The sequence below is a fragment of the Neopsephotus bourkii genome, unplaced genomic scaffold, assembly GCF_033783945.1.
Source record: "Neopsephotus bourkii isolate Nb327-2 ecotype Australia unplaced genomic scaffold, CSIRO-AGI_Nbou_v1 NB_1292, whole genome shotgun sequence".
Classification (NCBI taxonomy): domain Eukaryota; kingdom Metazoa; phylum Chordata; class Aves; order Psittaciformes; family Psittacidae; genus Neopsephotus; species Neopsephotus bourkii.
Window position 1 is genome coordinate 5,630,104 of NW_026901776.1, and position 25,482 is coordinate 5,655,585.

Sequence of the window (25,482 nt, forward strand, 5' to 3'; positions counted from 1 at the left end):
AAGGTTATTTGAATAAAAATTTAGGATTTTGATTATTTTGAGCAACTCTTAGAAGCCAAATTTACCATTTCTGTAACTGTCAAAATAGATTACTGTTATTCTCCCTAGTTTGTTAAAAACTGGACTGAGCTTAATCTGGATTTCCATATTCAGAACTAGAGAACAACATTAATTATGCTCCTTGTCACAAGCTTCAGAAAACAAAAATGGGGCTTCTGAGGGCTGTGTTTAGGTTGTTCCATTGCCAATAACACGGGCTAGCCAGTTCTTCAGCTACAACTTTGGTATTTCAGAGCTTTGTTAGTCACAGCTCCAAGCCTGTCAAGGTTCATGGAGTGCCTGCATGACACTCTCAGTCATGCAGTTTAGTCTTCAGTAGTCCCTGAGGACTTGATGTCCTTACATGCCCCTTCCATCTTGAGATATTCAATGATTCTATCTTGGACAGAAAAAGAACATTCTAACTAGGGTAGCAATACAGAGAACTGAATTACAGAACCTTTCTAAGTCCCTTCAAACTTTATTCTTCCAATTAAATTCAGCATAGCAGTCACAGGAGATCAATGACAAATGCTGAACAGCACACCTCATGAACGTACACATCTGCATCGGACACTGCATTTGAGCTGTTCAGCTGCTCAATCTAATAGTTTAACTAAACCCATTTTGTGGTCTTCTGCAGCAACTTCTCTCCCCTCTGCTTAATCAACACTTCCTCAAAATAAATTTTAACTGCTTTTGTTTGCTTTCTGTTTAAGCATGTTGCGTGTAAAGGGTGCTATATAAAATCAAATTAAGTTACATACATTATCACCCATGTGCTTCCCATATGGAATTTTTCCTCTTTGTGTCATACACCATCAGGTGATGCAGCTCTATGGAATTATTCAGACTTTCATCCAGCAGTGCAGTTTCTGTACTTTATTCTGAAAGTCTCTTAATAACTCGTTTAAAACAAGTGAACAGATTAAAAGTGTTCTTTATTAAATAACTCAAAAGGTAAAGCAAACTGTGTGATTAAGAAAGACAACATCAAACTTCCAAAGGATTTTTACAGCAGAAAACAAACTGTGGCAAATGAACATTTCAGTCTAGCAGCCAAACTGTCCTCGTTTTTATGGAGTTAATTTCGGTCCTCAAATTGTGACTTGTTTTTTAAGAGATATGCTGCTAGAAATTCAATGGGATTTGGTGGTCTGCAAAGAAGAAAATAAATAAAATGTTACTAATTTTTGTTAGATTAAATTAAATAGCTGAAGAACTAATTACCTTCCCTTTAAAAGCAACATAACTCCTCCCAGACACAAACATCGATGTAGGGATGATCAACTCCCTAGAGTTACCTTGTAAACTTCCAGTTTATGTCTGAGGAGAAAGTTTTTAATAAGGAGTCATAGTCACTGCTGGTTCAGTGTTACTGACTTGCTAGAACAGCTGCATTACCTAGAACTAGAGTACAGTCTGTAAGTGTAAACACTGCATGCACACCATTGGAAGTTACACACATTTGCCTATTTCTGTAACTCGTGCTGCATGAAGTGAAAGTTAATCTGTCAGTGATTTCTTGCTTCATTTTCATCAAATGGTTATTGAATAGCTTTGTGCATTAGAGCTGTTTTCTCGGTGCTGTAACTTGCAAGAGGTCAATAACAAACACTTTTGATCACTGGCCTTCACCTGCAAGGTTTTTTAAAGAAGTTCTTCCAGCTACACTGCATGAATCCTGATAATTTGGATCCTGTCCACAGAATAAATTTACTTATTCCACACTGAGTCAGAGGCCTGGCAGTGAGCAAACAGCCTGTAAAGAGCATTAAAAAAGGTGAGAGCACACAGAACTGCACAAAGATATTTCTGCATATCATCCTTTTGGCCTCCAACTATGTACCAAGTTCTGTGTTGGCACCTATAATAGTCCTGGTAGATTCCTCTACTACTTTGTCCAGTTAGCCCTTGACCCCAAATAAAATGTTAATGTCTTCAACCTAAGGCAAAAAATTATATAGCTTAATTATGTGAGCTGTGAAGGATCACCTCTTTGTTCATTATGAATTTGCTACCTGCTTCACTTAATTGGATTGCTCTATCAGAAGAAATAATAAACAATCCATACCAACTCATCATGTTTGTGCTATTCATGATTCAACAGATTCCTATTATATTCTCTCAGAAGTGTCTTTTCTAGGTATCTATTCAGTCACTCTGTATACAGACAGCATTCCATACTTCTGACAACCTTGTCATTCTTTTTCACGTTCCACCAGAATACAAGGGAATGTGACTTAAACACAATATTAAAAATATGAGAACATTATAAATTTAAATAGTGACATTCTGCTTGTTCTCACCCATTCAATTTCTAAGTCCTACCATTTGGTGTTTCTTTTTGACTGAGCAATGCACTGACACATATATTTGACAGTTTAAAGCTATTTTTTTCACAAGGAAGAATAGTTTTGTCACTAGCATTACCCTCCTAGGTGCATCACTTTGTTTATTTGTATTAAATCTTTCACTTTTTGTCATTTCATAGTTTCAATTTCATAGCAGTCTTCCGTAGTTTCACACTGAGTTTATGAAGTTCCTGTGCAATTATTTACAATCAACAGACTTAAAAAAACAAAACCCAAAATAAAACAATCATAACTCCAAGCAACAAAAATAACAACAAAACCACCCAAAAACCCCCAACCAAAAACCACAGGAAACCCAACCTGTTCTAGAAAACTCAGTATCTAACAAATTTTGTCAGCCACTTCTTCAAATTGCTTTAAATGATTGTTTAGAGGATTCTAGTGTTGGGGTCATCTCACCATGAAAATTCACCATTTCTTTCTACTCTCTCTCATATCTTCCGATCAGTTCCTCATCCATCTAAAGGTTTTTCCTTTAATCCCACAGCAACTAATCCCCTTTAAAAGCTTTTAGTGAATGACTGTGTTAAAAACTTCTTGGAAACTTGAACAGTCTTATCACCTGGATTCCTGTTTACATGTGCTCACTGACTCCTTCAATGAAGGAGTTCAATGAAGGAGTGAATGAAGAAGGTCAATGCAAGAGTGAATGAAGGAGTTTGTTCACTCCTTTAACTCCAAGAGACTTACAAGACTTGACAGTTTTTTTTACTTCCCCCAAATACTGCATTTATCCATATGCTCATTATCCTGGATGATAATTTTTACTGAATTCTAGACAGTCATCAGATGTACTGGGCTGTTCCCTGAACATATCTACATTTCTTAGGAAAACATATTTAGCATTCATTAGTTATTTTCCAGTCCAATTTTAAGCAGAAGATTATACAGCAGAGCTGGTAGTTTAGCTTTTTCACCCCTGAAATTTTCATATGCTCAACTGAATAGCCAATTTGACCATGGCAGTTTGGTACTTATGTTGTTATGGTTTTTTCCTGTATGCTCCCCAAACTCTTCTATCAATATTCCAATTTCACTCCTGTACTGATCCCCATAAAGAACAGCTCCTTCTATAAAGATAAATAAAAACCAGGTTTGTCTGTAGCACAAGTATCCAAACTGTCAGTGTGTGGGATCCACCTCAGGCTTTATTTTACATTCAGTCTGCAGCAGAGCTCCCACAGATGTCAGCTGAAGATCCCCAGGCTGTCCAGGTAGACACATGGGTGTACCTTCCAAGGTGCTCTTTTGCCTAACTAGCTGTCTGTACAACAAAATTCAAAGTCACAACTCTTTTTGAGGTGAAGACCGTGTAGTTGTCCTGGCTGTAGGTAACACGATGCTATTAGGGTCACCCATACCAGCTTTTGATTGTGTTATTTTGGCACCACTGAGAAACTATACACAGTATGACTCACCAGTAGCTTAGATACACCAAAAGGCTGAAATTAATTTGGGTAAGATGAAAAACTGTTTGCTGTTTTGGAAGTGTACCCTTCTGCGTTTACTGACTAGAGATTTGGAGCACCTCAGCAGCATAACTTTTACTCAGAGGACAAATTATCAGTTTGCTTCTTACTGTGTTGACAGTACAGACTCATCCTTTAGAAAACATTTTCATCTTCAACAGATGCGTATCAGGCCAAATTTGTCTGTCTTTTAAAAGGCAAGTAGAACTCTTGATAATTCCACACTACAAAAATCTTGCTTAAACTAGAACAACTTCTTGCCTTCTTTCTATTAGGTGAATTATGTGATAAAATTAATTAAAAAAAAATACATTCCTCCCCGCTCCCAAAACCTTTGCAGTAATATTCCTCACTGGGAGATCATAAATTCAAATAATAACCTATCATGCTGTATGCACCTAAGCGAGGAACACATCCTGCATGGTCAGAGTAATTCTTAGGTTCACAAACCTGTTGTAACGACTCTCACAACTAGCAAAGCCACATCTGGTGTGTGAGGTCTGAAAACGTAACATAGCACCAGTGTTTGAGACCTACTTTTTACTCCAACAACAGAAGGGACATTGAAGCATCTTACCTCTCTTTTGCAAGCACAGCGAGTCCTTGTAGTAAGATAGGTACAACTGTCTGATCCAAGTAGGCACGTGTGGGCAATGACTGAAGATCCACCTTCTGCTTTGATGTTTTCTCTGCATTTATTTTCTCATTTTCTACTATCCTCTGAAATGGAAGAAAAAAGGGTGGGTGGGAAATGAACACTGGTAATGTTGACAGCCACATCTGCATTGAAGCGTGAGTGCAAAGTACCCATCTTCCTGCAAGTTACTGGCAAGATTAAAGAATATTTGTCCTTGCATAAAAACCTAACCCAGAGGAGCCTTCTGTTCAATTCTCACTTTTTGATGAAACAACGTTAGGAAGTCATGAGTTTTCTAAATCAGAAAATATCAGTTTCTATCATTTTTATTTCTGTTTTTGCATTCAGAGATTTAAATTCTACATCTGAGAATGACTGGAATGACTGCTAACAAGAGCAGTCTTAATTACATGGCTCCTGTGTGCATGCACTGCAAACACAAAACACTAAGAGCATGAGAAATTCAGGTGGAGCCTGACCAAGGGGGCTCTATTAAAGTCAAACACTTCAAAACTGTGCTTTATTAAAAGTATATATGGACCCTTTGAAGAAAATGCATGCAAAATGCTTAAAAAATGCTTTTGGTCAAAAAGTGCTGAATCATTTTACACCATTAACTGCAGTTAAAAAAGGGTACCCTACCACTGCTAGTAAACCAAATGTATTCAAGGGAGCATAAGCATATCTACAGATACGGGACCAACTTATCCAACGTGTTGAAGTTCTTTAGCAGAAGTTGAAGCCAACAAACAAGCAGGGGGGTGAGTCACAAAGGATGTTTAAGAGAAGGCTTCTGCAAAAGCTTAGCAAAAAGCTGATAATGGAATGACACTGAAGGCTCTTCTTTAATAAGAAATATTAAGGAAGTATCGTAGGGTTATTACTGTAATCCACCCTGTTACCAACAGCTGAGAGAATGGATTGTGTCTGCTCTTTCTCAGCATAAGTAATTAAAGACACCTTGGATTAACCTGTGAATATGAAAAGAATTCCTTCCTTTGATACTTCCCTAGAAATTCCATCAACCCCTCCTATTCACTTCCCTGTAATTTAAGCCTGCCTGGCTTTTTGTGGCACAATAAATCATATATATATATAAAATAGATAATGATGGAATAGATAATGGTCCTAGGAATACTTCCAAAAACCCCCATCTCATTAAAAGTTTCATTATTTACTTCAGCATCATTTAGTATCATGGAAGCAACACAACAGAACACATATTAACAGCCAGTTGAGCAACAAACTGTTGCTCTGTAGATTCAATTTCTATCTGACTTTCTTAGGAACATTATATTTGCTGAAGTTAGACTCAAGACTCAACATTTTCCCCCCTGACCAAGAATATGACTTTCCCGGTACTTCACAACAACAAAATCTTTGTTACCTCTACATTTTCAGTGAGGCCGTATTCAGAATGGGGATTTTCTGGAACCTGAAAAATAACACACAGCAAAATGAAAAAGCTCCTTTCACGCATGTAGCATTACGCACATAAAGCATTTCCTGCAGTACCTGTGGCTGTCCCTCCATGATCTGCTCTGCCTCCATGATTTGAAAAGTGGAGTTTGCTACACACACCGAAATCTGGAAAGTCAAAAAATACCGGTCAGCAGGCTGAGGTGAAGACCAACGTTAGCGGACTAATACCGTATCGCTTGCTGGCAATTAAGGCACAATTACTAGAGAGCAAACTGAGTGGCTCCGTGCTTTGTTCCCCACCACCAAACTCGTACGCGTTTCTCCCACACAAGAACCGCGACAGGGGCTGTAAGAAGACGGTACCAGGACTACAAAACACAGTACTCCTCACTTAAAACAGGAGTCCCCCAAGACGGCCGGCTCCCAATCGACTGCGCCCGCAGGAAGGTGAACACCCTTGCTCCCTCTTCCTACCCTTCTTCCCTCCCTCCTTCCCTCCCCCCATGCTCGGCATGCCGCACAGAGCGCCAGTGCCCCGGGACCCGCCGCAGCGCGGGCACCACCGGGGTCTGCGCGGCCTGGGAAATGCCCAACCGCCCCGCTCTCACCCGTCTGTGGGGCCGAGGCTCGGCGGGCACCGAGAGCCTCACCGCAGCAACCACTGCCACCGCGCACGGCGTCGTAAAGTGCTTTGACGTAAGTGAAGAAGTCGCGCCGCTGGCGCAGACCCCCGACAAACTGCGCCTGCGCCGCTGCAACCCGCTCTCCCCATTGGCGGGAGGGCACGCGGAAGCGAGCCGCTGGGCGGTGCCGGCAGCGCGGCGGTCTTAAGGTGCCGGAGGGGGGCTGAGTGGGGTGTAGAGCAGTGGTAGTATTGTTGTTATCGAGTGTAGTGGTGCGGGCACACGGCTTACGCAGCCCTCATTCTGCCTTTAGAAACTAAAGGTAACTGCATAGATTGACTCATCAGGATTGCTTGAAAGTTACTGTTTTCCCTTTGTCATTCAGTCTGTCCTTCAGTTTATTAACAGCATTATCCTTCACCAGCTTTTCTATTTTGCTCAGGAACGGGGTGATGCTAGAGTTGGCAGAGGGCTAATAGTGACTATAGGTTGTTATCTATTGACAGGGGGCTTATTTTTCTAGACATTTTTGAGTGCTACATTGTTTTAACATCGAACTTTCTGGAATTCTCTTTATTCCAAAATTTGCCACATTTTTATATCAGGAGAAATAACTTTTGTTTATGTTTTTAAAGGGCACTTAGTTATATTAAAAAAAAAATACCCACCTAGCTGCTGCATTATTTTCCAGTCATTTCCAGATGAAAAATAATGAAACTTCCTGCCTCTTTTTTTTTTTTTTTTCCACTGGTAAGTTTACTGTTTCTAGGTCATACATAATTGTATGTTTATGATTTTTATATATTAATAAAATTATTTTCTACAGTAAGAAGTAATAAAATTAATACTTAGTTCTGTTGTTAAAGTAACATTCAGTTTAAATAGAGGGGGAACTTTCCGAACTAGAAGCAGCTGTGTGGCACAAACAAGGAAAGTAATCGAACAGTAATTTTATAGTAACTCGAGGAAAGACAGTAACACATCGGGGACGGTAGTGAGTTCAATTTGGTTTATCCTTTTAATTAATACTCCCACCAACCCAATTTCCTGCTATAAACGGGAAAGCAGCTCGCTGGTGCACCAAGTTATGAACTCATACTCTGGGTCATCCTAGCTTCTGTCGGCCGTTCTGGGGGGTAGAAGAGAGCGATCTGTCATGACGTTAACAGTAGCTCTGAGTATTTTATTTGCAGAGCGGAGAGTGTGTGACAAAACAAAACAAAACAAACGAACCGAAAATGAAAGGAGGGGAAGATCGCAGCGCAGAGGGAGGGTTCGGTCCGGCCCCAGGCGCAGGTCGTGGGCAGTCTGTCACTGCAGCTATACAGACGTGGAGTGGTCAAAGCACCGGAGAACTCACTGCCATGTTCAAGGGAGCGATACGAGAGGGCGGCAGGATGGGCATCGGCTCCTCCGCACCCCGAACGAATTTGGGAGGGAGGAAATTCCTCCCAACGCTGCTCACCCGCCTCCCACAACGACTGCACGCCGAGAGCGGCGCCAGGTACCCCGCAGTGCGTGGCGGCTCACAGCGCCAGTCGGAATAATAAATGTTATTAAATTAATTAGGTTCATCCTCTTCCCACCCGCTGTGTTTCAATGTGCTGAAATCCCGCGGGCTGGGCCCGGGCATAGGCACAGCGCTGACAGGCACGGCACTACGTCCCGCTGGGGTCCCCGCCCCGGCCCGCGGGGCAGGCCGGGAGCTGTAGGCGCCCCGCGGCGCCGTCTCCGCCACCTATTGTGGCTGCGGCGCGCCGGCAAAGGCACTGGGGCGACGGCGGGCGGTGTCTGAGAAGTGCCCTGCGCACTCCTCCCCCTGGGGCCGAACGAAAGGGGCGTCGCCGCCGCTGCCGCCATGGCCGGTTGTTGTCAGTCCCTGGCAGCGGGTTATGGCGACGGCGGTGAATGAATTCTCCGGGCGGCCGAGGGAAAAAGAAGGGCTCAGCCGGCTCCAGCACCGCGCCTCCGGCCGCCGGGCCCTCGCCCTCCTCGCCGCCCGGGCCGGCCACCCCCGTGCCGCCGGCGGGGGCGACGGCGGCAGCGGCGTCCCCCCACAAGCGGAACCTGTACTACTTCTCGTACCCCCTCTTCGCCGCTTTCGCCCTGCTCCGCTTCGTCGCCTTCCAGCTCGGGCTGCTCTTCGCCTGGCTCTGCGAGCGCTTCTCCTGCGGCGCCCTCATGGCCGCCAAGGGCAGCAGGGCTGGAGCCAGCGACGCGCCCGAGCCCGGCGGGGCGCCCGAGACGGTGCGGGCCTGCCACAAGCGGGCCTTCGAGTGCATCTCCATGGCGCTGCGCATCGACGAGGACGAGAGAGGTAGGGGAGAGGGATGTGGTGGCAGGCGGGCTGGGTAGGCCGGTGTCGGGAGGGCGGGCAGGGCCAGAGCTGCCGCTTTGAGTTGGGAGCAAACAAAACCTGCCTGTGTGAGAAATACGGGTCACGAAGGATCTGTGCCGGGGGGCGAACGCCGTGCGGCCGCCTGTATGCGGGTACGGTGCTTCGCTCCCTGTCGCCCAAGCCAGGTCCGGCCTCATCCGGCAGGTGGAGGCTGGTCTCCCACACTCGAAGCAGGTCTCTGTCTCGTTGTAATAGCTTTAAAGCTTTTAGTGCGGAGGCCTGGCTGTGACTGCAACTAGCTCTCGGTGTAACCGAGCCAGCTGGACAACTAAAGCATCAGGGACAATAATAAGGGTGCGTCTTTAGTGTGCTGTCACTACAAATGATGGAAGTGTTGAGGTAAGTCTGAAAGAAATTTTGCTCCCAAACTGGTCATTTGAAGTCTGAATTTTAAGGAATATTTGTATTCTGGCAGTTTTGAGAAATTATATTTCTAAAGCTGCTTGACATGCTTGCTCGTAAGAAAACTCACTATGTGACTAGAAGACCTTAAGAAGGATTCATAGGGTTTGATTAAATGAAACGCAGGAGTAAGGGGGTTATTTTTTTCCTAGAAGATAAAAGCAAACAAACAAAAACCCAAACAAATAGGGCAATTGCTACTGCATTTGACATGGCCATTTATTCTAAATGCAGCAGCACGCCTCTGTCAGCCTCCAGAAGATAGTCGTTAGGGACATGCCGTGCTGTGTTTTAAAATTCTCTGGAAACATCAGAATACCTTATACCATTTCAGTTGAGCTGTAGTGCAACTGCTATAATAGAGGAGGATTTTAAAAAAGTAGATATAGGCTTTCAATAGGAGCTACATGCTGAGAGCACCATAAAAGTGAGGAATGTGTCTTGCTGTGCACTGTTGGGGAGTAGCAGGGATAAACTCTGGAAGGAAAAACCTCACCAGGTGCAGCAGCATTAGTTCAGAACAGACATAAAGTGTGAGAGCATTGAGGGTTGTAGGAGCAAAGCATGAACAAAGGTGAGGTAGCTTAAAACTTCTGTGGAGTTGATTACTCTCTGGAGAGTACCGAAGTCTTAAATTATCAGGTGCCCATTCCACTGTTGTGGCTTGAAGGGTAAGCTTTCAAATACTGATTTTAATCATGGACTTCCTTTGTAGGTACTCTTAGAATTATCATACATGAATTAGCTGCACAGGTCGTATGTTTACTAAGAAGATCTTTGCTGCTAGAACAAGCAGTTGCAAAGCTGTTACAACTCTGCAACTGCAGTATTCATTGCACTGAGAAAGAACTCGCCTTGCTTTAATACATTGATTTGTTATTTGCTTATTTGTTTTTGCTAGAATGCATGCATAACTTTGAATATATTTGATATGTAAACAAGCTTTGTATAGCTTCTAACAGAAGACACTATATTAGGCATAGCATGCAAGATGTTTGGAGTTTCTGGATTATCTAATACCCTGTTAATTATGTGGTGGTTTTGCTATTCTGGAAGCTATCTGTACTTCAGTAATTATGATAGCATTTCTGGTAAGTTTTATGCCTCTGAATTATTTGTGAAATGAATATTCTTGGTTTGGTATATTCAAAATCATGCTTACCATCTCCTGGGAGTGAGAAGGCACATGTGTTGGGTTGACCTTAGCCAGCAGCTCAGCACCCACACAACTGCTTGTTTGTGCCCCTCAGTGAGGCAGGGGAGAGAACAGGAAGAGCAAAAGTGAAAAAACTTGTGCTCTAGCAGAAAGACACTTAGTAAGTGAAGGGAAGAGGTGGGTCAGAAACTCATGATGCTGGGCACTGGTAAGCCATGCCTTTGTGAAGTTCTGAGCAATTGCTGCCTTGTAAGTTGGCCCCCACCCAGTTATTCCTCTACCCAAGTTTTTATTGCTGAGAATTATGTACTGGGATATGAAATACCCCTTTGGTCAGTTTGGGTCAGTCATCCTGCCAGTGCCCCCTCCTGACTTCTTGTGCACCCCCAGCCTATTCACTGGGGATATATAGTAGGGGAAAAGAAAATCTTCAGGTTGTGCTGTTCAGCGATAGTCCAACCTTTGGTGTCTTACCAACACTTTTAATTGCAAATAAAAAAAACAGCGCCGTAGGGGCTGCTGCGAAGAGCAGGTAACTCCATTCTAGCCAGACCCAGTACAGCAAATCAACAGCTTCCAAGGAATGTGACATTGAATGTATTAATTACTGAGAACTAGTAGACCATCCTGCATGGATTCAGAATGGTACTTTTGCAAACTGCACTTCTGGTGCAGTGCTTTTTAAACTTCTCCAGTTAAAATGTGGAAGTGAGATTTTAATGATGACCTTGGCATGTTTGCAAATGCTCTGCAGAATAACAAAGCAATTCAGGCAACAGCAGAGGTGGCTGGAGTCGTCACAAATTTGATTTCTAATAGCCAGATTCAGCATCAGAGTTACATTGGAGTTGAAACAGTTTCTATAGGTGGTGTGGAGAAGCTTAAAAAGGCCAAATGTAAGATGAAAGGCACTCAGCTTTGATGATTTAATGTATCTGTCTTTGTCCTTAACAGTCAGGATATTTGAGGCTGGTGGAGAAAAGGTAGTAATAAGATTATTCCCAAGGTGTGTGAGGTACACAGCTGTGGGAGGGTGCTGCTCCTGTGATTTGCATTGGTAAGAAGAACAAAGCGTGGGAATTACCTGTGCAGGGTAATTTGCCAAATGTTATTAAAAGATTTTGCATCTGGAGAGGAGCAAGAGAGAGAACACCCTTAACTGGGTTTTAGAAGTGTGTTGAAATATTTTTTTACTGGTGCTGCAGTTTGCTAGAAAATAGATTTGGGACTGAAATTATCAAAAATATTTGATTGCAGAAGCAACTCATCACTGATAACTGACACTTAGAAATAGTTTGGTGAAATATCATCTCTTGTGAAACTAGGGTAGTTGTAGCTGAAGGTTTTGTTCTAGGCTTTTTTCCCCCTAGCACTAGCAGCAACTAATGCTGATCAGGTTTAAATTGAAGTACCTAATGTGCTGTATTCCTGTGCGGAAAGGCATGCTTAGTATGACATAGCTACCCTGTAAAAGTATGTTTCTATATGCAATCAAGTATGTTATTAATGCAGAGTGCTTATAGAAGGGGAGCAATACAAAGTATATATTGATGTCTCCCCAGTGGGTCATTTGCTGTCATGGCATTAGACATGTTCACAGTTGTGTCTGCTGTAGAATCCATTTAGGACGTTGTTGGTACAGAGGTCCTTTCTAATTCTGTATGTATTGTACTTCATGTGAAGGTTGATGTTCACCTGTGATAAAACAGTTTCATGATAGGATGAACGAAGAAATACCTCCATGACTAATGAGCTGCTCTATATGAAAGTTAACCAGAGGAAAAATGTATCTTGTCTCATTTGAGTAGTATCTTAGAGTCATTGCATTTCTTTTTGAGTTTTTGTGCTTCTAGTGTTATTTTGGTATTGGCTGTTACTGGAAGATTGAGAGGCTTGTTTCCAGAAAGAAAAGTAATTAATTTCACCATTTCTGTTGTAAGCAAATATGTGTAGCCTAACCTTTTTGCCTTTTATTTGGGGTATTGTTTGTTTGAGGGTTTGTGTGTGTGTGGGATGTTGGGGATGTGGGTGGGGGAGGGTGACTCATGCCTATAAGGTGGATGTAGAAATATTCCTAAAAGTGATTTGAAACTGTGATATACCAACTGGCGTAGTACCTGTTTTTAATAGAAAAGCTTGTTCACAGTGTCTCTTTAAATGTTTCTTTAAATTATAGGATTTTGTTAAAATATCTCCTTCTTCCTCTTACTTGTTTTATGTAGCATGGAACCATATGGGACCATTTGTAAGCTTTAATTCATTACGGAAAATAATGGGTTCACTTCCTTTTTAAGCAGGACAAAAGGAACAAGCTGTTGAATGGTATAAGAAAGGAATTGAAGAACTGGAGAAAGGAATAGCTGTCTTAGTAGTTGGTCAAGGTAAGCCAGTTTTGAATTTTGTGGGAAAGATTCTGGTTTATGACTTCTTTAGAGCGAGAAACCAATATTGCTAAATATAGTAGATGCTAGAAATGGTCTGCTGTATGAGTTTGTTCATTAGAGTGTTTTAGCTGTAGGGGAGCACTGGTCCATTTCTCTGTTTTATCTTAATGTTCTGGTCTATAACGCATGCGAATCTTGCTCCAGATATTTTCGTGCTATCCAAAATCATAAGCAGTTCGTGAAAATTCTAAAGCAAAACACTTACATAATGGACATGTCAAAATATTGAGTTCTGTTTTGATTTGTCAGAGTTGACAGTTCATGTTCTCATATAGAATTTGATTCCCTTCAGTATGACTAAAACAAACACCCCAATTCAGTATGGTCTAGTGTTGTGCTTCTGAATAGCTTATGCCAAAATAGCTGAACATTTCCAACAAAGGAAGAAAGCCATCTGTGTGTATGGAAACATTTTAATCTGCAGTGTAGAAGCAGGTATGTACCATGGAGAAATAGGTATAGTAACAGAGTTCCTAAGAATTTATCTCCTGAAAATATAACAATAATAATAAACACCCCACCACCACCAAAACCTGTAACTGCTTTTGTAGACTGCTGTTTTGTTCCTCAGCTATGTTTAGAAATGTTTGTGAACAGTATATTGTGACATGTTACTTACGCAGCAATACTGGTGGCATTTGACACAACCCATCTAAATTTCACATTAAAGGGAAAAAAGTAAAAGCTTGACTTGAACAAATGTTATTCTTTAGGAAGTGGTGATATTAATGTCTGTAATTTAGTGTTTTGAAATGTAAAGGGACACAGTCAACTGAATTTAAATCTGTTCATTTTGAACTGAGTTATTTCAAATGGTACTTGCCTCTCAGTCACTTTTCAAGCTTTCTAAAAAGTCATTTTTATTCAGTTTCCATTGAGGAAAATGCAGTGACAACGGGCACATATTAGGTCAGTGTTAAATATTTAAAAATTATGTAAAGCAGTGCTTGGGTTCTCACTGCTTCATGAGCAATATTGTAAAGCAGATAGTGTCAACTAACTTCAAATTCTTGAATAAGTAGAAAGCTTTAGGATTTTTTCATTAGTTTTGCAATGAAGTTTCTTAGTGGAGAGGGTAGGTAAGGGGTAGGATAAAGAAGAGGGAAGCCTGGGTATCGGTATTTTAGTCCTTTAAAAAGTTAATTTGCCAAATTATGTTTTAACTTTGATTTTTCTTTTTAAGGTGATCAGTGTGATCGAGCTCGACGTCTGCAATCTAAAATGATGACAAATTTGGCAATGGCCAAGGATCGCTTGCAGCTCTTAGGTACCACTTACAATTCATGACTTGTGCTAATAATGACAAAATTTCCAGACTTCCCCATATGCATTCTTCAAATACATTACTCTGATTTTTGAAGTGAAAGAATCATTACCTGTGTAGGCTCTCTTAAGTTTGGTTTTTAGTTGAGAGTAATATTTTTTTTAATGCTGTTGATGGATTTTGAAATGGGAATCTCATGACCCGCTTCCCTGTGCCTTAATATATAGGTGTAAAAGTAACTGAGAAGTCTATATCATAGCACGCTTGACTCATACACTGCAGAAGTCTTGACTAATTCTTGTTGGAGCTAGTTTTGGATTTCTGTGTTAGAACTGTAGTAAAGCTTAGGATATACTTCTGATCATTAGTACTAAGTGTGCCTTCTGTACATGTAACTACCTCATGTTCTGTTAATTCTGCTGTCACTTACGTAACATTTTTCCTGATTATTGGTGTGGGCAGTAACAATAATTCTTTAGCATCATGTAGTCCACAGGGTTATGAAATCTTAATGCTTTAGTTTTTATCTAGTACTGGTCTATTTTAAGACTAGCAGGTAAGATCACTTCAGAAGTGTAGTGTTATATAGCTTTATCAAAGTTGTGTTATATATAAGCTTTTAATGGACAGAGTAAACCAGGCAGGATTGGAAACAGCATTGTACTGTGCATGATAAACAAAGACACGCACCACCCCCCCTACCCCCCCCAAGGCAACAAACCAACACTTTTCTGTAGTGCATCCTCTAAATTGAGAAGTTCAGAAATGCTTTCAGTTTAGACAGTAAAATGAAAATACAGATTACTTTTTAATTGCTCTTTAAGGAAAACCTAACAAATGTACTTGAGTTTAGTTTGTCTATCTGCAGCCTTAGTCTTGAATTGTGTTGAGTTCTTATAGCTGCCTCTTCTAGGAGCATATAGAGCAGACAGGAAAACCTTTGTTCTTTCGTCCTCTTACTTACACTTTGTAGTTCTGTGGTCCTAACTAGTAATTGACAGGGAAGTTGCGACAACCACAAGAAAGTGAATTCCTTTTGTTTCATTTGAGTTCCTGGTATCCTTAATTCTTCTAGAAAAAAAGTGAAGGTAACATGGGCAAAATAGGCTTCTGGCTTCTATGCTTTATCGCAGGTGTTTGTCAGTAGAATTTTAGTATATGCAGAAAAGATTTTTACTTGTTAGGGTTAAAGGCTGATTTCTAGAGAAAATATGAACTAGGGAACAAAAGAGTGAAAGTGATTATATGCTATATTGATAAGGTATGTCTTGTTGCTAGCATCCAAATTGCAAGTAGCTAGGATTTGTTAAAAAAATTTGCTGTTCTTTGAACCCTGAAATGCCAGAGTCTGTGTTTTGTAGGTAGTGCTTCATCCTTGTTGGTGTTATTGCAGTAGCACTTGCAAGGTTGCTTACTTGCTGTGCTGGACAAGATAACAATGATTAGCATAACAAAAAAAACCCTGAAGTTGAAGTCAAACTGGCACATTAAATCTCTACTACCTGAATGTGTGATCACATGCTCTTTGTGTTGCTTGTGGAAATTGAAAGGTGAATGGACAGAATAGCATTTATTGCATAAGTTAATGTCAAATGTTACTTATTTTTACTTTGAAATTATCTAAAGTTTTGTACTTTGTTTTGCATAAGCTCTTACTCGGTTTGCACTGAGGATCTGCTTCAGTGTACCTGAGAGCAAAATTTTTATGGACAGGAGAATGTGAAGCCATCTGCCCTTCAGGAAGGAAAAAGACGATGTTTGGAGAGAGATTCCAATGGATTTAAATCCCTGCAAACTTGATCATTATGGATTTATTTGAGTAATATTTGTTATACCATCTAACCAACTTTCAAGTATTGACAGCATCTGTTTTTATTGTGTGATTTTACGTGGATTTTGTGGAAGTGTAAGGTAACGTAGGGTTAAATTGCATGTGCAGTTCTAAGTGTAGCTTTTAGCTTGTTACTTAGAGTAACAGATACTTAGAAGTTTTTAAATGGTGTAGAGATGATTCTGTAGTTGAACTAAACCTGAGGCTCTTGGAAGTTCTAAAGGTTCAATAAGGTGATTTTTCCTATGAATCTAACTCTTAAGATCAACAAGTAATTTTCCTGTGGAATTTCTCAATTTCTTAAGGGAGAATAAGTGGTTCCTTTATTGCATTATCTTGCAGGATAGAACAGATTTAGACTAAACACTAATATGAAATATTTCATCCTGCTTGCTAGGCAGAGATGTGATTGCAGACTAAAATGCCACCCAGTCAAGCAAGTTACATTGATAATACATAGAAAGTGAACATTAAATCATACGGATTATAACTGTCCCTTAGAAGTGCTCAGAGCTTTGATTTGTTTTGAAGTGTGTTGGATCATCAATGTAAGTTTAAGTTGCATGACACTGCTGATGGGACTGTTTGACACCACTGGTGGGAGCATGATGTCTAATCACACCCATGTATTACTGCCATGTGTCCTCACACCACTGATGTTCAACCAAGAAGATGTAGCTACTTATCTTCAATGGTGGCTTTACTATTTTAAGGCCTGTTTTCATCTTGAACCTAAATTACTGTATCATAGTCTCTTTAAAGCTGTACCATGACAGCTGCAGTTATTCCAGGTATGTGTCAAGGCACCTCAGGGTGACTTGACCACTTTGGCAGTCCAGTGAGAATACTGGGTTGTGCTGGCTGTCAGGACTTCCAAGTTCTAACATTTGAATTAGCGGCGGTCTGTGTTTTTGGCGTGGTTTAGGATATGGTAGCTGTGCAGTTATTTAGATGAGTGGATAAGTCTTGCTCTGTTGGTCTTTGTAGACCTGAACTCTCATGGATGACTGATCACCCACAGTAGAATCGTTATATTTGATACATTTAGAATCACAGAAGGATATTTGCTTTCTATAACTGACACATAGAACAGAGCAGCTCAGCAGTTTGCTGTCCCTAAAGATAGGTAAACTTAATGTCCAGTGCAACACTCCACTTCTGATGCTATACACATGCTTTACCAGTCAGTGGTCTCCCATTTCCGAGGCCCTTTCTGTAGGGCGACAGGTTTCCCACAGCACGAGTGCCTTTCTGCATACTACAGTTAACTTCAGTATTTTGGTTGAAAGATGGGCATGGCACATCATACAAGTATCGTCAGTATCTTCTTTGGTAATAATTCTGCTAATGTATAGATATGGGCTTCATTGACACCTTTTTGGATTTTTTTGCTTTCTCGGATGTGATGGTGGTTTTGCTTCAGACTCGTGTTATAGGCTAGAGGTTTTTTTGGGTTTTTTTGTTTCCTTTTTTCAAATCAGGAATGTTACCTTGAATTCAAGGTCTAGCGTTGCATAAACAAGACAATGGCTTCAGTGGTGTTTATTTGATAGGTTTATGGCAGCATGCGCTCTTAGCCCAGAAAGCCAACCGTATCCTGGGCTGCATCAAAAGAAGCGTGACCAGCAGGTCAAAGGAGGTGATCCTGCCCCTCTACTCTGCTCTTGTGAGGCCTCACTTGGAGCACTGTGTGGAGTTCTGGTGTCCTCAACATAGAAAGGACATGGAATTGTTGGAGCAAGTCCAGAGGAAGGCTAGGAGGATGATCGGGGAACTGGAGCACCTCCCGTATGAAGACAGGCTGAGAAAGTTGGGGCTGTCCAACCCCAGAAGAGAAGGCTGAGTGGAGACCTCATAGCAGCCTTCCAGTATCTGAAGGGGGCCTTATAAGGATTCTGGGGATGGACTCTTCATTAGGGACTGTAGTGATAGGACAAGGGGCAATGGGTTAAAACTTAAATAGGGGAAGTTTAGACTGGATATAAGGAGGAAGTTCTTTATCATAAGGGTGGTGAAGCACTGGAATGAGTTGCCCAGGGGAGCTGTGAATGCTCCATCCCTGGTGGTGTTCAAGGCCAGGTTGGACAGAACCTTGGCTGACATGGTTTAGTGTGAGGTGTCCTTGTTCATGGCAGGGGGGTTGGAACTAGATGATCTTAAGATCCTTTCCAACCCTAACTATTCTACGATTCTGTCAAGGAGAAATAATGAATGAGATTCTGAAATATTTTTATTTTTTTTTTCCTTTCCAGTGTCTGGAGTCATAGGGAGAAAGCATTTAAGTGGAAGGTGATAGTGTCCTTCTAATTCCATGGAATAATACTTAATAGCTCAATTTAATTTTGTTGCTTCAGAGGATTCTAAAGCAACACTGTCTCTCAAGCAAAGTTACCTGTTCGCTTTAAGTAATTTTCTGTGCAATATTAAAGTTCCTTGTTAATATGTAATGTGATGGGAAGACAGTATGTGAATTGAAACTGGGAACGGTTGGATTAATTCTAAGCTGTTGATAATTGTGATAAAACCCCAGTCTCAAACTATAGTGCTGAAACAAATAGCATTTCCTGAAGCCCTGCCCAAGCCAATTGATGGTCACTCACTAGAAAGCTTTGTTTTGGTTTGGTTTTTTAAGTGCAGAAATATTGTCCACAACTTAACTGATTCTCTTAATATTTTACCAAGTCTGTTAATGCTAATTTTGTTTCCTAAGATCTTCTCTGTAGTTCCCATTCAGACTGCATGGACTGGGCAGGGAATAGACTATCCTGCTGTTTCTTTCAGTAGTGCTGCGCCTGCTGAAATAGTATACTGTGTTTGCAGTCAGTCGTACTAAAAGAAATTTTCTTAGGCTTCTTTGGAAGGAGGTTTCTTAGCCTAACTTCTTGTAAGTTACAAAGCTTGTGGTTGTTTGTAGAGTGTTCTTGTGTGACTTAACTTTTTTTTTGTTGTTTTACCGTACCTGACTTCAATGCTTTCAATGTAAAGCAAAGTAAACCGGGGTGCACATACTAACCTTGAACTGTAGCTTTTTGCATTTGCCTGTGGCTACTAAGTTTTCACTCTAAATCGCATCTTGTTCAGTCTGGATATTGCTGTTACACCATCACTTAAACTATGGGGCCTAAGATACTTTTCAGGGAGGCTAAGCAGCTGAGTGATCAGGAGCAGGCAGAAGAAAGGAATGAAGCAGAAAGGCTGGAAAAATACCCGTAATAGGCAAAGAAGCAGAGCAAGGAGGTGTTTATGCTTGTTGGATGTATGATACGGAACCTCTGAATGGCAGTTCTTCCTCCAAAAAATAGTAAGGCCTAGAGATTTTTACCTGCAGTGGAAAAAGCAAGAGTGGTAGGTGAACTGTAGAGAGCAAACAAGCCTGAGACTGACTTATTCTGTGTTAGCTGCAGCCTTATACCTTGGCATATGCTTTGGCTAGTTCATCATGACTTCCTAGAGTTAATTTCTTTCTCCTTTATCTTTAACCTTATAAATCTTATATTCAGATGTTTCTTAAGCTCTTAAATAATACAGCTTGTATGATAATTTTATTGACTTAATTTCAAGGCAATTGTATTTCTAAATAGAGGTCTTGAAAGACATTATCTTAATGTATCTATGGTGCTTTACTTGAACAGTTGAGGTTTCCATAAAATGCTGACTGGCTGTTATCACTTAAGTGAAACATTTAATACGCAGGAAAGGGATGGCTCCTTGCAGTTGGTCAAAAGTAATGCCTTGGGGAGGACCTTCAGAAATGGGTTATCAACACTAGTATTTAGTAAATGAAGTTGAATTAATCCTGACCATTTGGGGAAGTAACCACAGTCACTAGACTGGAAAGATTGTTGTAATTAACTGAGCTGCAAATGGCTAGTTTTAAAGCTGTTCTCCGTCATGCTCATACTAACAGAATTTTCTTACAAATTTGCTAAACATGTAGAATAGCTAGAAATACTCCTTTTATTTTTAACCCTGTATCAAGTGTAACAAAGGCGAACTTGACATTTGTGTGTTCAGCATACATAAATTTTCTTGGTTCATTTTTGATTTTTGGTTTGTTTATTTTGTCCTTTTTTCCTTCCTCCCCCTCTGTCTATTATGTAGAGAAGCTGCAGGCAGTTTTGCAAATTTCCAAGCCGCAAATGGAGGTCTATAATGACAGTACTAACCTGGCATGCCGCAATGGACATCTCCAGTCAGGTGGGTTTGGTTTTACCAGCGCCTATTAAGGGGATGTCTCTAAGTTTCTGATGTATTGCAGGGAAAAATAATGCTATATTCTGGCCCCACCAACTTAAAAATACATAAATACATAAAAATTTGTTTTATATTTCTGTTTTAAAAGGCTTTATATAAAATAGATTCCTTTCTGTGGCTTTGATAACTGTTCTATAGTATTCAGTTCTCTTACAATGACTGTCCTAGAATCCAAAACTACTTACTAAAGCCAACACTTCAGTAAATATTTTTCATGTTACATTCTTAAAGGAATTAAATTAAACCTGTTCTAGAAAGTGTCAAAGGCAGTGTACTGTAAGTAATATTGTGCCTACATAAGTAGTTCTTCCTTTATGATACTGTGAGAGTGAATGTGCTGCTTTAAATTTCAGGGGTTTTTTACTCCGAGAAACAGATGCACAATTAAAATAAGGTGGGGCAAACAGCTGTTACTTTTTGTAAAAGAAGGTTGTTTTTATTCTTTCCCAGAAGACTGCACCAGGGATGCTAAAATAACAAAAATAAACTTGCTTCTCCATACACAAGGAGTAAAGTTGCCTGGAGGTTTGTGAATTGTCTTCATGGAATGTTTTAAGCCAGCAGTACGCTTTGTCACAACTGAGATCTCGACTGATATTTTGTACAGTAGACTGCAGTGTGAAATAAAGTGGAGCAAACAGGCAATGGAATTTATAAATCTTGTCTTTTAAGTCAAGAGCAGTATGCAGTTTTTAAAGCAACTAAACAATATGCCTTTTCTAGCTCCATTTCTAGTTCTGAACTCATTCTGCTGCTTGGTTTTATTCTTTATGATGTATGAGAGGTTAAAGTAGTGGAACTATGTCATGTTAGTCACCTGTACGTTACTACATGTGTGGTATTTTTAACTGCATTTGTCAAAAAGATGTAGTTAAAATGGCTTTTCAGTACAAGTTCCTGTGTAGATTGACCTTGAGTACCCTTTACCTGAAATGACCAAATACAACTCCTGTCTTTTTACCTGGTTGGCTGGAGATTGAATGAACAAATACATATATATACACACAAAAGCTTATAACATGCTCTGTTTGATTAAATATGAATAGGTTTTTCTTTAAACTCTTTCCTTGATATTTTTTGTGCATTTTTCTCAACATATTTCACAATTGGATGCTTCAGAAGCTTGGACTGAACTTTCACTCTATTTGTTAAACTATTAATTAAATCTGTTAGTAACAAAGCATAAAGTATCCAATGGCACGTACTTGAAATGAAGAAACATGTCTGCCAGTTCTTTGGCAGCTGTTTTTCACAGAAGTTCCTGTAGCAGGAGGTGGTCACTGTTGATAAACATAGAAAGTAGTGTTAGTCAGTTTACCCATTTGGAGTCATACTTCTGGTGGTTTATAGAAGATGAATCGCTGAACCACTTATGCAAGACTGTGGAGGAAAGGGTAGCGAAGCAACAGTGAAGGGCCATGGTCTTATGGGGATGCTTTTTTCTGAGAGTCCTCGCACTTTTTGAAAAGGAGTGCAGGCTAACAGGGGCACTTTAGTTTACCAGACTTAGGAGGATCTGAGGAGACACAGAAGGACTAAAGAGTCGGTCATAAAAAAGAGTTGGGTACCAGGTGTCCACCGATTACTTTGAATGAGACTTCACAAGAGGCTTGTTCCATCTCTATTTGCATTTACAATGCCAGAGGTAATCTTGAGATTCATAACTTGTGAAAGTCAGAAGTTTAACCTAAGGACTGAACTTCTGCAGCTGTGGGATCCCTGATAGTACCAGGGAAGTCAGCCTGTTAGCAGTCATCTGAATTTCCTAACTGGCTGGTGCCCATGCTCCCATGCTCAGGCGCTCTGTCTCTTTTTTTTGTGGAGGGGTGTAGGGAGAGGGAGTTTTGTTTGTAAGAACATGTTCCTTCTACACTTCTTAGAAGTACTGCAGAAGTTTTGCTTCAATCCACCAATCTTGCTCTTATTATTTCTTTATACATGTTGTAATAAAGGTGGTATTTTCACATGGAGAGCTGCAGTCATTTAAAAATACAAAGTAGACCACAAATTCTTAGAAAACTACAAAACCAGCTTGCAGGCTGTTTGAGATAAGACAACTGCTGTTACTGGGAGAGGCTATTTGAGATAAGAGGACTGGTGACACTGGGAAAATAGAGGTATACTGCAGAGGTGCTGAGCCACAGGGCTCTGGCATAAACTTCATTTTTCTGTCAGATTGGGCATTTTTAAAGTCCAGGCTGTTATGAAGTATGAAACGTGGTGCAGTTTTAACATCAAGCAAATGCTTTTTAGTGTGTTCTTTGGTCAGAAAGTGCTTTGCTTTTTCATATGCCTTTAAAGGCCAAACCTTTACGGATGTGTTTGCTTCATAGTTCTTTAGGATATTCTGTTCTCACACCTATACTGCATGGTTTTTGTATTTACAGAGTGTTACCAATTTGAGATACTTTTTCTTCTCTCAAGGGACTTTGTCAGCTTTTCAGGCCAATTTACTTGATTCTAGCACCAATGACTAAATATCCCTGTCTTCCTCATTCGTACTTAACTTACCTGAATAGCTAGTGATTTTCTTTGACAATTTATCTGATTGATAGATTTATAATGAGGTTTTATAAAACATCATTGCAGCAGTATCACCTGCCTTTCAGTTGCAGAAGGCTACGCAGTAACTGTCTTAAGACCCAAAACTTTACTTCTAAATACATATTTATTATTTAATATCCATCACTCTTGTTCTCATAGCAGTCTTAAATTAGATGTGAAGCATTTTAACTGTTGGCTTTTTTCCAGACATGCATGTTTTCCTTTGCATTATGACTTGCTGGTTTTTGTTTTTAAAACAGCTTGGGAAGGAGCTTATGCCAGTCTTGCCAAGCAGTGTTTGAGTTTTGTGAACTCACTTACTAGGCATACAGTACTGATAGTAATAATGCGATTCCAGTGTACCTTTTTACATTTAACGTGTAAATCTCGGTGTGGTAGATGATCAGACAAAGCATTACATTGTTTCTTACCACAGCATTAGCACTGTGGAAATAGCTAATCTATCTCAGTTTTCACTTGGATAGAAGTTGCTAGCATGGCTTTAATAGTAGGCATATGTTGGCAATATTTTTCAAGTCACAAAAATTCTGTTGATACTGAAGGTTTTTAAGGAGCTTCCGAAGTAGAAGAGCAAGTAGCAGTAAGATGGTTTTTAGCACCATAATTTGGCAACAGTAGGTCTTTGACATGTCTGTCGGCTACATGACTACATAGCTCCTACATAGCTACTACATAGAACTCCCTGATCTAGATAGCTATGCTGTCATTTGAAACATGGGGCATGTCCTTGTTATTTACTGAAGCTTTGTGCTAGGTAGATTTTATTATTTGAATCTACCTATCTGAAAATATAATACAATATTTGAAGGAATTTTGAATTCTCTGAATATTATCTTTGAAGGAATTGCTATTTTGGGGGCTGCTGTGAATGTTGAAATGCAGGAAAAAATATAGCTAAGAAGCTTAAAGATTTTTATTTTTTTTTATAAAATTATGTACATAAAGTTACAGATAATTCTGCAGCACTGAATTATTTTTCCCAGCTTGGGGCCCACAGGCAGCATAGAATAACTTGTCTTAGTCACTTTACATTAGATCTCAATAGGCATAGGTAAGGAATTTCTGAGAAATGTTCCCTGATGTTTTTGGTTTTTTTAAGGTGTCACAACTTAAGGCTGGAAACAGTTTTGCAAGACTAGAATTGCCACTGCTTGTTTAAGTTAAGAATTGCAAGGATGCTTTCAGGGCCAGATAGTTACTATGTCTGTATAATCCAGTGGTGTCAGCTTGGAGCTTTAATGTACATTATTCTGTCCAGTCAAGAATTGGAGAGTGGAATCCAAATGATCAAGCCTCTATTGCTATTTTATAAGCATATATAAAGCAGACAAGTGAATCATTCAGTGTTTTGAATACACTTGAAAAAAAAACCATAGTTTTTGTGATCAGAAGATATTTCAGACACTTCCTTACTGTTTTATACAGAATGGGGAAACATTTGGCAAAAAGCTGCTGGAGATATTACAAAGGTTTTAAGGTCACTTAGAACGTATTTTCAGTCTTTTAGCAGATAATGAATACAAATAGGTAAGAAATGTGTTTGGGGGGGTTCCGCATTTGTTGCAGCAAAATGTATATCCTATGTAATGAAATGGGCTGTAAGTCTGAAAAGTGCGACGCATGTGCACTTAAGTACTTAATGCTTCAGCAATAGGTAAACTTTAGATAGACTGTAATTCGGAAAAGTTTGATTGCATTTTTATTTGCTGTTTCAATGAAAATGTTTATATAAAATTACATTTCCCTCTGGAGTTGACACAGAACAACTATGTTCAAGAGCAGTTCATCAGTGCTTCTTTCTGTGCTACCTGGTGGGACTGACCACAGAACACGTGTAAACTTAGTGGTCTTGATTCCTGGAAGTACAGTTAGAGTGAACTCTAATTTGTATTTAAAACTTCCCCTCTCCTCCCTGGCACCTAATTCCAGCTTCTTGAAATACTCCTTACCTGTGCAATTTTATGATACTCAGAATTGCTCTGTCTGTGTGTGTGTGTGTGTGTGTGTGTGTGTGTGTGTGCATTGTTCTCAATGGATGGGGGTAATTCTGGGAAAGTGTGATACCTTAGCAACATGTTAGGGTGAAGGAGATGGAGAAATGCTGCTTTAGCTTTTTGATGCCTTCCTGTCTTGACTTTTAAGCCAGCTGTGCAAATGAGACTGAAGGAAAATAAAACAAACCCCAGCGAATAAACCAGAGCGCCACCTTTGATTAAATTGGACCATCGAAGTCCTGAGTAGCTAGAACTTTTTAATAGGTTCATAGACTGCATTTTGAACTTGAAAGTTACTACGTATGCCTAATTTTTAATAGTTTTTTGACTTAGAAATTCCTGTTCAGGAATGACTAAATTTAACCTGCTCTGGATCTGTGTGTGATTTAGTCACTAGCCAGTTTTGGTTTTGGTTTTCAAGAAATATCTTACAGGTGAATGTAGTTAATTATGTTTTTTATGTTCCCTTGGTTTTTTGCATGTTGATACCTCTGCATTTTTTATTATGACACCTGCAGACTTTCTGTAACCCTTAAAGGGGATAGATTAGTGACTCTAGAAAGGCTTTAGAAGCTTGTTAGCCAAGTAGTTCAACACATGGATAACTGC

At 40.1% G+C, this 25,482-nt stretch overlaps 2 protein-coding genes across 6 annotated transcripts in view; one reads left to right on the forward strand and one right to left on the reverse strand.

Moving 5' to 3' along the window:
* Positions 1-906: 906 nt before the first annotated feature.
* DPY30 (dpy-30 histone methyltransferase complex regulatory subunit) lies at positions 907-6,689 on the reverse strand. Of its 2 annotated transcripts, none has more exons than XM_061365814.1 (5): positions 6,551-6,689; positions 6,036-6,107; positions 5,908-5,955; positions 4,461-4,603; positions 907-1,196 (listed from the first exon to the last, which is right to left on the reverse strand). In XM_061365814.1, the coding sequence occupies exons 2-5, from the start codon at positions 6,069-6,071 to the stop codon at positions 1,124-1,126; spliced, it is 300 nt and encodes a 99-aa protein (XP_061221798.1). In that variant the 5' UTR covers positions 6,072-6,107; positions 6,551-6,689; the 3' UTR covers positions 907-1,123. The 2 variants fall into 2 exon arrangements, with proteins under 2 accessions (XP_061221798.1, XP_061221797.1); XM_061365813.1 differs by lacking the exon at positions 907-1,196 and adding an exon at positions 1,828-1,985 and having other exon boundaries at positions 6,551-6,668.
* A 1,732-nt stretch (positions 6,690-8,421) lies between these two features.
* The window catches only part of SPAST (spastin), a 35,001-nt gene continuing 17,940 nt past the window's right edge, over positions 8,422-25,482 (forward strand). Inside the window, exons 1-4 of one of the 4 annotated variants that reach the window (XM_061365817.1) lie at positions 8,422-8,882; positions 12,816-12,902; positions 14,149-14,232; positions 20,162-20,257. In XM_061365817.1, coding sequence (XP_061221801.1) covers positions 8,474-8,882; positions 12,816-12,902; positions 14,149-14,232; positions 20,162-20,257 — 676 coding nt within the window. In that variant the 5' untranslated portion in view covers positions 8,422-8,473. The remainder of the gene's footprint in view (positions 8,883-12,815; positions 12,903-14,148; positions 14,233-20,161; positions 20,258-25,482) is intronic. The other 3 variants (XM_061365818.1, XM_061365819.1, XM_061365820.1) reach the window with 3 other exon arrangements.